The sequence below is a fragment of the Solanum tuberosum genome, unplaced genomic scaffold (assembly GCF_000226075.1).
Source record: "Solanum tuberosum cultivar DM 1-3 516 R44 unplaced genomic scaffold, SolTub_3.0 scf00085, whole genome shotgun sequence".
Classification (NCBI taxonomy): domain Eukaryota; kingdom Viridiplantae; phylum Streptophyta; class Magnoliopsida; order Solanales; family Solanaceae; genus Solanum; species Solanum tuberosum.
In genome coordinates, this window is record NW_006239014.1 from 1,700,722 (window position 1) to 1,714,888 (window position 14,167).

General features: G+C 32.5%; 2 protein-coding genes across 3 annotated transcripts; both read right to left on the bottom strand.

Moving 5' to 3' along the window:
* Window positions 1-2,351: 2,351 nt before the first annotated feature.
* Window positions 2,352-6,143, bottom strand: LOC102593568 (lipid phosphate phosphatase epsilon 2, chloroplastic). The gene is made up of 4 exons (XM_006346905.2): window positions 5,775-6,143; window positions 3,894-4,119; window positions 2,928-3,001; window positions 2,352-2,755 (listed from the first exon to the last, which is right to left on the bottom strand). The coding sequence occupies exons 1-4, from the start codon at window positions 6,030-6,032 to the stop codon at window positions 2,516-2,518; spliced, it is 798 nt and encodes a 265-aa protein (XP_006346967.1). The 5' UTR covers window positions 6,033-6,143; the 3' UTR covers window positions 2,352-2,515.
* Window positions 6,144-6,739: 596 nt separating this feature from the next.
* LOC102593886 (lipid phosphate phosphatase epsilon 2, chloroplastic-like) lies at window positions 6,740-10,285 on the bottom strand. Of its 2 annotated transcripts, none has more exons than XM_006346906.2 (4): window positions 10,052-10,285; window positions 8,854-9,079; window positions 7,476-7,549; window positions 6,740-7,207 (listed from the first exon to the last, which is right to left on the bottom strand). In XM_006346906.2, exons 1-4 carry the CDS (start codon window positions 10,181-10,183, stop codon window positions 6,980-6,982), a joined length of 660 nt encoding a protein of 219 aa, XP_006346968.1. In that variant the 5' UTR covers window positions 10,184-10,285; the 3' UTR covers window positions 6,740-6,979. The 2 variants fall into 2 exon arrangements, with proteins under 2 accessions (XP_006346968.1, XP_015164103.1); XM_015308617.1 differs by having other exon boundaries at window positions 10,048-10,194.
* Between the last annotated feature and the right edge of the window lie 3,882 nt (window positions 10,286-14,167).

The following is a 14,167-nucleotide window of genomic DNA, read 5'->3' on the forward strand; positions in this document are numbered from 1 at the left end:
TTTAACCATGAAAATAATAAGCAGATAATTAATGTATGGCATGATATGGCAATGGTTATTGGTTAATACAAAGGAGAACTATATAATTCTACATACTTCGCTACCGTGTATATATATATATATATATATATATATATATATATATATATATATATATATATATATATATATATATATATATATATATATATATATATATATATATATATATATATATATATATATATATATATATATATATATATATATATATATATATATATATATATATATATATATATATATATATATATATATATATATATATATATATATATATATATATATATATATATATATATATATATATATATATATATATATATATATATATATATATATATATATATATATATATATATATATATATATATATATATATATATATATATATATATATATATATATATATATATATATATATATATATATATATATATATATATATATATATATATATATATATATATATATATATATATATATATATATATATATATATATATATATATATATATATATATATATATATATATATATATATATATATATTATTACATGTACTTTCAAAATATTACGTAATATCAATTAAGAGTTTCATATCATATATTGAGAAAGATACACTCAGATATATGTACTTTGTACCAGATACATTAAAATAGGAGAGAGGAGAGTGAAATGGGAAGGGATATGAGAAAGATTTGTTATGTATCCCAGATACATGAATCACACTAGATACACACCAGATACATGTGATTCGCATGTACCTGGGATACCAAATACATAGGAGAGTGGCAAGCGAGATGAGAGAGAAGTGAGAGAGGCAAGCGAGATTTGTTGTGTATCGCGGATACATGTGAATCCACTTGGATATAATGTATATAGAACAAATTACACTTGATTTTGACCCCAAGTATCTCGAGATACATGTATCTGAATGCACCAAAATTTGATAAGATACATAATATTATAGACTAAAATATATTTAAATAATTAGCTCATAAACTAGTGATATTATTTATGTATGTTTCCCCAGCACAAAGGACTTGAGAGCCACCACTAATTAGTTAAAATTCAGTGTAAATTATTTGAATTCTTAAAATAAATTTTGTTAAATTGATGGTACGAGAAGTTGTGTAGCAATGATATTCTTTTGTCGCACGTGTGTTTATCAATCAAGAGCCCATTAACACATACTCTAATACAATAATAGTATAATAATAAGAAATTGATCAACTGGGTTGTGGTACAATGGTGAGACTGTCATATTCTTAATTAGAGATCTAGGAGAAAATTATGTTAGGAGTGTTACCCCCAAATGAGCCATGAATTTCACAATTCAGACTTAATCGAAGCTCTAATACGAATACCAAACACCGGGCAGAAAATAGAAGAAGAAATTGGATAAATAAAGGGAAGTTTGAATTGGTAAAAAAATATAACCCTTCCATGTATTATACTTTGATCATATACATCTCACATCTCAAAGCATATATGTAAAGTACTATTGAAAGTTTTACCTTTTCTAATTTTCCAATTTTAACTTATTGTTACTCCGTTTTTATTTGGTATTTTTCTTATAGCTAATTAATATTGACCATTTCCAATGACCGGGGGAGATTAATCAGTCTCTATAGTTGTTGAAGAAAAGTTGATCATGATTTTGGTTTATTATAGACTAATCATGAAAGACTTGGTAATTAATTAAGAAGCTAAGCTAGCTTAATTAATTCCTTGTTTAATTTATATTTCATCCAGAATTGATTTTGCTTGACGTGGTCTCAATCCACCTCATACACATCCTAGAGGGAAGGAACAAAGGTTCTTGTTGTTCTTAAAAGGAAGACTCTATCTTTGTTTCATCCTTTCTAACCCTGGCCCAAAGACTAATGCAACTGCATTCGCTGGTCTGAGCAGCCAAAATCCAGGAGTTCTCACAATTTCAAATACAGTATTTGGCTCAGAAGTCAGATCCACCAATTAATGACAATGTCCTTACTAAAGCATTCCAAGTTGACAAGAAAGTGATTGATCATCTTCAAAAACAGTGTTGGTGGGATAATAACTTAAAAGTATAGAACAACTACACATGTTGTTTCTTGAAAACTACTATTAAGTTGATGTTCTAATTACATTTATGAAGCTATAGTTCCATGTTTAGTTGTATTTAGTGATGGCAAATGTGAAGATTTGGACGGATTGAAAATGGATAGAGTTAAAATGGATTATAAAACTATATATAATAATATAAGCAGTTATAACTAATAGGAGCACCAGTTATAGTAGAGACAATAAAGACATCAAAATTCCTATTCAAATTGAACTGTAGAGCTGGGAAACTCTTGTTAAATTATAACCACAGGTCCACATTAGCTAATGAAAAGTAATGAGCAAAGTTGAGAAGAATTTTCTCATAAAACTATAAGCTTTGTTTTGTTAGTTTCTATATGAAAGCTCAATGTTAGTGTGTAGTTTCTCAGTAGTATAAGTTGATCTCCTCAAGAACCCAATATCGGATCACATATAGGAGAAAGCTAGCACAAATGGCAGCTGTGCCAAGAACAACAACAATCCGAACCCACAAATGGGAAATAAATGCATCAAGGACTATCGCATCCCACAACCAAAACCAGAAAATGGAGAAAGAGAATCCGAGTGCAGCACCCACGGTTACTTGGCTGCTTGTGTGAAATTGTTGTGAAACCCGTAGCCAGGACTGCAGAAACACAAGGAAAAAACAGGTCAATTTATGGCTACAACAGTTGAAACAAACCAAGGTTTTGTGCAGATAATTGATTGAAAGAAGGTAGAAGCCGAACTGCTGCTCTGCAAGCATACGAAAGTAACAGACAAGAACCAACTAAATGAAGGTCCAGTTGTACACTTACAAGGTAGGAGCCAATTCCAAAGATGAGTGCGCTAATTACTGCAGTGATTCCGTTCAGCCCAAAATATTCTACCACTGTGTCAAACAAAAAGAAGAGACTTATCAGAGGTTGTGTATGGAGTGTACTATGGACTATGGGGAGTTTTAAATGGCATAGTTGCACACAGAAACTTAAGAAACAAGAAAAAGGAAACTTGAAGAGTCGTACAAGGAGCGCGCCACCTGTGTCCTTTCTAGTAATCTTATTCATCAAATGAAAAACAATATTGTTCTAAGGTGTATCTGAGGCAAAATCAATTCAATATGAACCTATGCCAGTCAGACCATTTGTGTAGACAGACGCTTGTAGGCTGTAGCAGACAGGTTATCCAAGAACACAAGTTATAATATGACATAACGATAACTTTAATTAGAAGAGCAGCTCGTACAAGCACAATATTATCTCCTAAAGTTTAAGTATATGCAACACAATCACATTACAACTATCACACAAACGGAAGAAAGAGTGCAAATTCAGCAACACATACCACCTTTTTATGCCAGGTTAGGAATTAGAATATACAGGGTTAATAACTTAATTCATTGCTTAAAGTCTCATAGGAAGTTCTGATAGAGATTACAGAATAGAGAGATGAAAAAGAGCCCAGCAAACCCAAGGAAGAAAAAGGAGCACATCCTAGGAGACCAAAGATGGAAAGATTATGCAGAACAAGGTGTTAACAAATTTATCTAAAAAGAATTGACAAGGTAACATCAAAAATCCGAATGAACCCATTTTATAGTTTTATCTGCAATGCATGACGGCCTCTTTAGATCATAATCGAAGGGACAAGGCCATTTCACTTCTTGAAGTATTCAACTCTTCTTACGTATAAGGCATATTGACAGATTTAGAGTCTAAAGGATGAAGAATATCTAAATCAACTATATTTTATCCATCTGGGCAATTATTAGCTAAGAAAATTACTTGAGACAATACAGAACGTCACTGTATAAAAGATTGACTGCGCATGAGAAGATGGCATTCCAGGATCCGATCTTATCGTAGAAACAGGTCGCTCTTGGTTTAGAATTCTCTTCAATACAGTTGAGAGCCCAGAATTCAGAACAGAACCAGAAGCAGCCCAAAGAGCTTCGGCATCATGTCTCCAAAGAAAGATTATACCAAAAAGTGCAGCCACCAGCCACTTACTCTGCATTTTAGTAACTAAGAAATTAGAAATCTTTACAAGATTTTTCTCCAAAGCCAAAACTTTGAGCAGAAATTTGAGAGATGGATACAACCAGTTCCATTCTTGCAAAGAAATTATAGATCAAGTAAAGTCACCAAAAAGCAATCCAAAATTTTCCAGTCAAGCAAGCAGGTCAGTAGCAACAATCTGATCATGGTGATGAAATGTATTCTAATTTATAGTGTGATATCAAAACGCATGATGATTCAAACAACAGTAAATTTGGAAGTCTCCAGGTAAGTTGCATTACATCATTGAAAGAAAAACTCAGATCTTTATGGAAGGTAATCTTTCATTTAACAAAAGTAGAGGGTAAGAGAAAATAGATGGCACCGACGGTGACCTGAAAATTACCAGATTAATATAAGCATAAGAAAGGTAAGCTTCTAAAACCAAAAGCCAACCTAACACTAAAACTGGCAAACCAGCTGCAGTCTACTTCCAAGGATGAAGACAGAACCAAATTAAAGATTCTTAATATCCTGTTATTTGCAACAATCAATACATTCCAAAATTGTCAATTTCACTTGTTCTGGAAGACTGGAACCTAATACTTAGCTCATCTTAAGAATCAGGGATCAGCAATAAAATGAACAACAGTACGGCTGAAAATGTAGGACTATCAGGTTATTTTGGAAGGTCTTCTAAAATTATAGACCCCAGGATGGTACAGGACAACACCAAGTTAACATGCTTAAGACTAAAAGGTCTTTTGAATTGAAGAACTCCAGGATGGTAAAAGTGAAACACATAGCAAGTATGCTTCATAATACCTTTCCGTATATGTGTGGTATGTGCTCATTATAGCCTCAAATCTTAGCATTGCCGTAGCCTACTACTAGCAATTTCATCTTGAACATCGGTGATAAGCAGAAAAGGCCATATAAGTAGACAATTTACTTACATAACACTTCAACTCTTTTATAAGTCTAATGAACAGCATCCTTTAGCAAATTAACCTTGTATTAGAAACATTTAATTCAAAAATTATGAGCTTCAAAGGATTTGTAAAACTTCATGGAGATGGGAAGGGTGCTTATATAAGTCTGACACCAAAACAAGGAATGAAAATTTAGGAGTCCTTCTTCTTGTAGCAAAGAACCGCAATCAAGGGTGTAACCTAGTGGTGAATGAAGCCGTTAGGAATAATGAGCTTTCTGGCTCAAATAAAAACACTAAGTGATTCTTCTCAACTGTCCTAACCTAGGTGAACAAAGTTATACGAATACCAAAGTCATAAAAAATAAAAACCTAGCTAAGAACCAAAAATGTCCCTCTTGTCGTTCACTTTTTTTTTATGACAAGGGAACCGCAGCCGCTACCCTTTGGCTGCACATAGGCTAAACCACACTCCTATACAATAGCTCGCAAACAAGAGAGGTAACCCGCACTATACAAGACCAGTGTGACGAGCTCGACCCAGAAGGAAACCCCTTGCCAAACTTTCGTTGGCAAGGGGTTTTGAACTTGAGACCTCCAACATGGAAGTTCCAAACCCAAACCACTGGACCACACCAAAGGGTCTTGTCGTTCACTTATTTATTAAGCAGGGAGGATGAGCATTAACATGTAAGCACAAAACAAATAAAGAAACTGTACAAAGAAGTTGAACGAACCAAGCTATTGAGAGTGGCGTTAAGTCCAGCTGAAGCAGAACTCGAGGACCCATCAACGAAAACTTCTTCTTTTTCAAAACTGACACCCATCGCCTCATCTTCTGCGGTGGTTCGAAATTTAGCAATAGTTAATGGAGATGATTTGTGTCTTGTATACAGAGAAAAAGAAGCGAACTTCCGACGGAAATCCAATTTGGAATTGGAAAATTTTGGAAAACGAAGAAAGGGGGATATAACAAGGGCAGTTGCAGTAGACATTGTTGGAATTTTTCTCTAATTGAAAACAAAAGCCCCACAGGCAGAAATCTAACAGGACGACAAATAGAGTCTAGAAGATTTTGAGAATTTTTAAGGCTACTAAATAGTTGTTTGAACTCAATAATAATAACTAGTAACAAGTGGCAATCGTTAGTTCCTCAAAAATATGGAAACCATTTTTGTTAGATGTGGTGGATTTATATTTTTGCTCTATCCACTAATTTTAATTTTATATTATGAACTCGAAATCTTTAGTTAAGAGTGAGAAAATCTTATTTATCTCGTCACAATCTTATTGATGATAGTAGATTTTAGATTTGGTGCATAGCACAAATCGCAATATAGGCACTTGTTATTGATAAAAGATGATCAATTATGCAACTATCAAACTGATTGCCGAATTCAGATTCTTTGTCTGAAGTAGAAATCCAGTTGGATTATCGTCCTATATAAAAAAAATTAACTTTAATCTTGTCATTTTAGTAAATCGATATGGGTAGATATTGTATAAGTTAATCTACTGTATATTCATTAATGAAAATAGAAACTATATTTTCTACAATTTCATAATATGATCCACTCAAGATTACTTTTATTTCTTATTTTTAATATCTTAGGCCGTGTTAACACATGTCCAGCTCAATCTAGTGCATTCTTTTATGACGATGATATGTGGCGTTCTTGAATCAATCCGCAACCCAAAAATATCAAAAGAAAATAGGTAGGCCAACTTTGCAGAGCAATGTACACAAGTGACGTTGAACTTTTGACGGTGTTTATCCATAGGCTTAACTTTTGGCTGTTTACCCATGGACAAGCGAGGTCAAAAGTTCAAAACCAATCATTTCCAAGGTCATTGGGTGTAATTTCCTGCCAATAACCACTTCTAGAATTGTTATCAAACACTTCCAGAATCCTGAGTGTGTACTTTCTCACTATATAAAGAATCAGTCTCTCTCAAGAACCCAGTATCGGAACATATAAAGGAGAAAGCTAACACAAATGGCCACCGTGCCAAGAACAACAAGAATCCGAATCCACAAGTGGGATATAAATGCATCAAGGACTATTGCATCCCACAACCAAAACCAGAAAACGGAGAAAGAAAATCCCAGTGCAGCACCTACGGCTACTTGACTGGTCGTGTGGAGTTGTTGTGAAACCCGTAGCCATGACTGCACAAACACAACGAAAAAGCAGATCAATGTATGGTTACAATAGTCACAACTAAACTAAGGTCTTGTGAAGAAAACTAGTTGAAATAAAGGTAGAAACCATAATGCTGACAAGCGAAGCTTGCCCAAGGGGTTGAACGCCTCCCTCATCAACCGGTAGGTTGAGGGTTTGAGTCACACTAGACAGTAAGTGGGAACACTACTGATCCTCCTAGAGGGTGGGGGTGGGAAATAAACCAAACTGCTATTCTGCAAGCTGTCTACTTACCAAGTAGGAGCCAATTGCAAAGATAAGTGCACTAATGACTGCAGTGACTCCATTTAACCCGAAATATTCTACCACTGTGTCAAAACAAAAACAAAAAGATGGTATTAGACATTGGTATGAAGAGTTTTTAATGGCATAGCTGCACATGATAATTCAAGAAGTGAGAAAAGGAAAATTGAAATGTCAAACAACGCGCAAACTCCCTGTCTTTTCTAGTTATCTTATTCATCAAATAAAAACCACATGGCTATAAGGTAAAATTTGAGGCATAATCAATTGAATCTGAACCAATACCAACCAGAGGACTTGTGCAGATGCGTATTTGTAGCAGACAGGTTATTCAAGCACACAAGTTACCATAGGACATCATGACAACATTAATTTGAGAGCTACTTGTACAGGCACAATAGACGTGCTAAAGCGCCATTTTCAATGTCATTAAGAGATCACAAAGTTTAGGTATGTGCAATACAATCACATACAGCTATCACATAAGGCAAAGCGAGAGTACATATGCAGTATCACTTCTCTAGGCCTGAGTAGGGATTAAAATCTGCTGGGTTAAAATTTGCGGACAACCCAGAAATGTTAGCACTTTACTCACATAAATCACTAACCAAAAATGTTCTTTGTCATATATTTTCTATCCATATCAAGCATTCAGGACAGCTGCAGAAATGACTTTTCTTTGGCTAGTGCATTTCCTACACTCTTCACAACAGCAGTTTATTACTACAAAACTTTAAGCATGTACACATACAGCAGAATTTGAACAGCACTTTGTTGTAGCTTAGCTCTTTGGACTTGAGTACTGGTAAGTATTGCAAGAAAAATATCGAATTTACTAGAGATTTTTTCTAGAGGTCCATGATGGTTGAACAACTCTCAGTTACATCTAGCCATTGCCCTAAGACCTTGGTATGACAATCTATAACGGTGCATGAGTGCCTCTCTAGAAGCCATTCACATCCTATTATATCCATGATCAGAGGAGAGTAGTTTTACAGATCATCTAATTGATTGCTTAAAACCTTGTAGGAAGTTCTAAATCTAGAAGATAATAAGCAATAGTCCGGTGAAAAAACTCACAGCAATTGAAGAAAGGGAACATATCGTAAGAGAAGAAAGAGACTAAAGATAGAAAGCATAAGTATAACTAGCTAATGGAAAAATTACAACAAAAAAGAGGGGCAAGGTAACAACAAAAATCCTCATGAACCTATTTTGTAAGTTTATCTGCAAATCATGCAGGCCTCTTTCGATTCAAAAGGATAAGGCCAGTTTGGTTAATGAAAATTTACTCTTAAGCAAATGCACAGGGATGGATAATTATCTAAACCAAGCATGTTTTCTTCATCTGATTGACTGAGAATATTACTTGAGACAATACAGAACATCACTGTATAGAAAATTGACTGTGCATGAGCAGATGGCATTCCCGGGTCTGATCTTATCGCAGAAACAGGTCGCTCCTGGTTTAGTATTCTCTTCAATACAGTTGAGAGACTAGCATTCAGAATAGAACCAGAAGCTGCCCAAAGTGCTTCAGTGTCATGCCTCCAAAGGAAGATTATAACAAAAACTGCAGCCACCAGCCACTTACTCTGCATTTTGAGGTAATTAAGAATTTAGATATCTTTACATGATTTTTTCCAATGCCAAAATTTTAAGCACCAATCTGATCTATTTGAAGAAATGTATCCTTAATTTTTAGAGCAATGCCAAAAGCATGATGATTCAAATGATAGAGTTGAATCTGAAAGTCTCTGTATTAGTGCCTTTTAATTTTGAGAAGTAAAAGTCTCTGGGTGAGTTACACAACATCATTACAGAAAAAATCAGATCTTTATGGAAAGTATTCTTTCATTAAACACTAGAGTTTCAGTATTTATTTTCTTTTTGGTTTCCCATCCAGGGTACCTGCATTGGAGCCAGTGGTGAAGCTAGCAGTTTTGCTACTGGTGTTCAAAACTTAAGTATATATCTCTAAAAAGTTCTTTTAACCTATATACACAATATTATTTTCTATATGGACAATATAGTTTTTCAACAAAGAGTATGCCACTGATTAGAGCCCAACTAATCCAGATTCGCGCCACGTAGGGCCCATTACCATCTTATCAGTAGCACAAAAAATATGTGAGCTTTTAGGACCAAAAACCAACCTAACACCAAAACTGGTAAACCAGTTGCAGTCTACTCCGCTCCTTAGGGTGCAGACTGATGCTAATTTAAAAAGCTTCACGATTTGATGTTATTGTCATGCCATTTAGTTGGGGAAAATATGAATATTAGATTTTCAAAATCTAATAAAATTTCATGGCCGAGCAGATAAACTTGCAAAATCTATGGTCAAACGCAAGGTAGGACTTAAATTACACAATGAAAATTCAGGGGGCCCTGGCAAAGAACATAGTGAAAATGCCAAGAATTCACCTCCTACGGTAAAGGTCAAATCTTTCCCTCCTCTCTTTCATTTTTCTTTTCAAAAACTAATTATCATGTAAGCACAAAAGATATCAAGAAACAGTACAAGAAGTTAAAAATGAATGGTGAAAATTAACGAACCAACCAACCAGGCTATTGAGAGTGGCGTTGAATCGAGCAGAAGCAGAAGTTGAGAAGTCATGAATGAGAGCTTGTTGTTCAAAAGCTCCAAGCTTTACAGCAACATCCTCAGCATCTCCATTTCTGAGTAAATCCGCCATATTCCGGGATAAGGAAGAAAAATTCCACCTCAATCGAAAATGGTTTGGGTTTTTTCGAAAGGGCACTTGAGGTAGACATTTTCCGAAGCCCCACACGCACAAATGTTTTTAAAAAAATGGAATGTAATTTTTGTTATCGCACTCTTCAGGCCCATTTGAGGGTGCGCTTCCAACATGAATTTTCTCCATACCCAGGGCTCAAACCCGAGACTTTTGATTAAGGGTGAAACACTCCCACCAGTGCACCACAAACCATGTTGGTTGTAAATTTCCATTTCATTGCTACGCTTCTATGACTTATTTTTAAAATGTAAATAAATAAATAAAATTATATGATTTAAATTAACCTTTTTTGAAATCGTCAATTTTTTATATTCATAAAGAATGTCATATAAAAGTTAAAAAGGTAGAAGTTAGAACATGATATCATAAATATTTTTAGTGGTGTATATGAGATTGAATTGGTTGAGGTTTTTCAAAGAGGAAATACATAATTACCCCATGGAATTTATACTTTTTTTTAAATAGACACCTTAATTTTACGGGGGTCCTATTACCCCACGAAACCATCTAAAAGCACAACAAATACATCATTTTTTCACCATCAGTGCTCTCAATCCAAGAACGTGTGCCACACCTTCAACCCATTTAACAAAGGCCGAGTTTTATCCTAACCCATTCATTTTTTAACCCATAACCCAAACCCTAAGAAATTTCCAACCCATTCCACTTTCACCTACCCTCGTCTCTCTCTCTTCGACCGATCAAAACCCTAAGAAACTTCATGAGGCCGAAGCTAGTTGGTAACATTGCTGATTGAAATTTGTTGAATAGTGGTGTCGGAACGAAGAAGTGAAGGCTCATAGGTTAGTTATTTGAAAAATCTTTGAAAAAAAAGTTTATTTTACATTGTAAGTGAATTTTGTAGTGATTAGTCATTAGTTTATTTTACATTGTTTGATGCGTATTTCGTTTGTCTTGCATTTGACATCTCTCCCTCAAAACCTAATCACAAGAAATTGATTTCACAGATTTTAAACAAAAAAAAAGTAATTAAAATGAGAAATTACAGATCTCCAATGGCTAACAATGGAGAATTTTGGGAAGGTGATCTATTTAATGAAGAAGTTAATTCAAATTGGGAATGCCACATGGCGTTTTAACATTGGTTGGATGTTGTTTTTTTATTCCTTGACGCTCCCAACCTGCGTGACAACACTGATGGGTTTGAAACGGGTCAAAATGGTGTATTTATTGTGCTTTTGGATGGTTTCGTGGGGTAATAGGACCCCCACAAACTTAAGGTGTCTACTTAAAAAAAGGGTATAAGTTTCATGGGGTAATTATGTATTTCCTCTTTTTCAAATATCAAATCAAATTATTTATGTTGGATTTTTTATTATAAATCAAATCAAACTAATTAAACTCAGGTTTTTCAATTTTGGATTTTTTTTGGGTTTTCCGATAAAGTATTCATACAAATATATAATTAACTTGTACTTCAATTATTTCTTTAATTTTACTAAAATATAATTATCTAAGATGTTTTTTAAGAAAACAACACAAACGATGATATAAGTGACGGTACTAAAATATTCAACAAAAAATAATAATGAATTCGCATAAAACAAATATTGCAAATAAATAAGTCATAATGAAAAATGATCATAATTTAAAATACTAAATCATGCTAAAATAAGTCTAATAAGTATTAATTACATGACTAAACAATAAAAGAAAACTAAAATTAAGTTATAAATATATTTTATTTGTCTAAATGAAAGAACAAATATTCAACATCATTGTCATTCTTAGTATTAAAGTATTTTTTTTATGTTAACATTAATATTGATTTGATTGTTTTGAGTTCTATTAGAGTTACTAAAATTTATGGAATATAAACTTTATTGGATCATTCAAAATTTCAAGTCAAACTTGAAATAATATGTCAAAAGATAAAAACTACGAAAATGTACAAGAAATATTTGTAAATTAAATTAAATTAAATATTTTTATGTATAAAAGAATTTTTAAAAATTATATATGATGTCATTTGGTCTCAGGTTGACTTTTTAAAGTTAAAATCAAACCAACCCAAATATAGTCGTATTTTTTTTCCCAATACCAAATCAAGTCAAACTAAATCATTAATCAAATATTTTTTCTCAATTTGACTCGGCTTGTATTTTTTATATGATTTTATTTACCTCTACATACTTCCATCGAACTTTAGCAAAACCTCTCTAGATATTTTGATACTTTAAATTTTGATGAATCAAAGGAAAATGAATGATGATAAGAATAGATAAGATGCATCCCACTATTTTATAGTAGTGTATAGAAGCGCACCCAAAATTTGAGCGGGAGGAAACACCACAATCTTCAAGTATGTTAATTGGAGGCAAAAGGATTTGTATTAATTTTTTTTATTATTTTGTGTAGAGAGAAATTGCGAAATAGCCATGAATATTATTGTTTGAGGAATATGTATGCCTTAGTTTGGATTATCAATTTACAAATATTCCTTTACATTTGCGATTAGTTGCTTGATTGCATAATTAACGGCCAATTTTATCTATTATCTGTTTTACATGCCTAAAAAAGATATGGATAGATTAGAGAAAGTGTTAGGAGAATGTGATCTATCTTTCTAGTAACAAAGTAAGAATTTGTGATTATAATATGAATATGCCTAGTGAACGCATTTTATTAAATATAATAAGTGTATGACATTCTCTTTAGATCAATTCCATCCATAGGAATATAACATTGATCTGTGTTGAGTAGGTGTGTTGTGTAGTAGTTTGAAAGACTATCACGAATATCAACAATCTGGTTAATTAGCAATTGTGATAATTGAATTAATAAATTGTATTTGGATAATGTAGTATGATTGACGCCTCATCCACAACCTGAAATGTATTCATCTCTCAATTTTAATTATAAAGTGTGGAATTGTGTTGTTAACTCGTTCACTACACAAATAACTTAGTTCATGTATGTTCCTGTGGTAGATATAATATAACCAACTTTGCGATAAAATACCTGCTTAATTAAGTAATAATAGTAATATCTAAAAATAGTTAAATTACGAGTCTCTAGAAATATTATAATATAAAATTAAAGTAATTAAATATTCTAATACCTCAAAAGAATAACAAAAAATATTTATTCAAAGTGTTTTCCTAACCTAACTTTCTTACAAACTACTAATTACTCAAAAAAGGAAACAAACGCAACTAATTATTTTCAAATTGATGACTTTAAAATGAAAAATGACTCTCCTTTTATAGTAGCAAAACTTTGGACTCCAAATTATATAATAACAACAAAATAAATGGTCAAATTTTCTCTACCATATAATCATGCTTTTTAACTCCAAAAAATACTTATGACCAAGTAAATTGTCACATGCCAAATAAGGCATGAAGTGGCCAACTAATTAAAGGTGAGAACCAAACTATCACTTTACCAAACTTTTTATCCATCCTTTCCCCAACAGGTTTTACATGGATTGTGTCTAAAATTAGGGTGGTTTTTAATTTTTGTTTATTATTTTCGTTTAGTAAAAAAATTTGGACAAAAATATTCTTAATTATAGTTTAAATAATTTTGCAAGGAAGTTTTTTTTATGTCTTTAAGACATAATTTTTGATTTGCAAGGAAGTTGTAATTTGTGCTACTAAATTTATATCCTTCAAATTATCTTATAATTATTGAATTTATTTATGTCGAATAGACTAATGAATAAGTTGAAAAATGATCAACTTTTTTTTTAATCCTATCAATAAATAAAGAGAGATATATATAAAATATCATTATATATTTTTTTAAATTGAACCAAATTGACAATACTCAAATCAATGGAAAAAATTATATTTGATTTTGTTTAGTTTTAATATTTAAAACATCAATTAAATCTGTTTGATTTTGATTTTACCTCATAATCGATCCAAATTGAATCATAAACCACCCCTAATTATA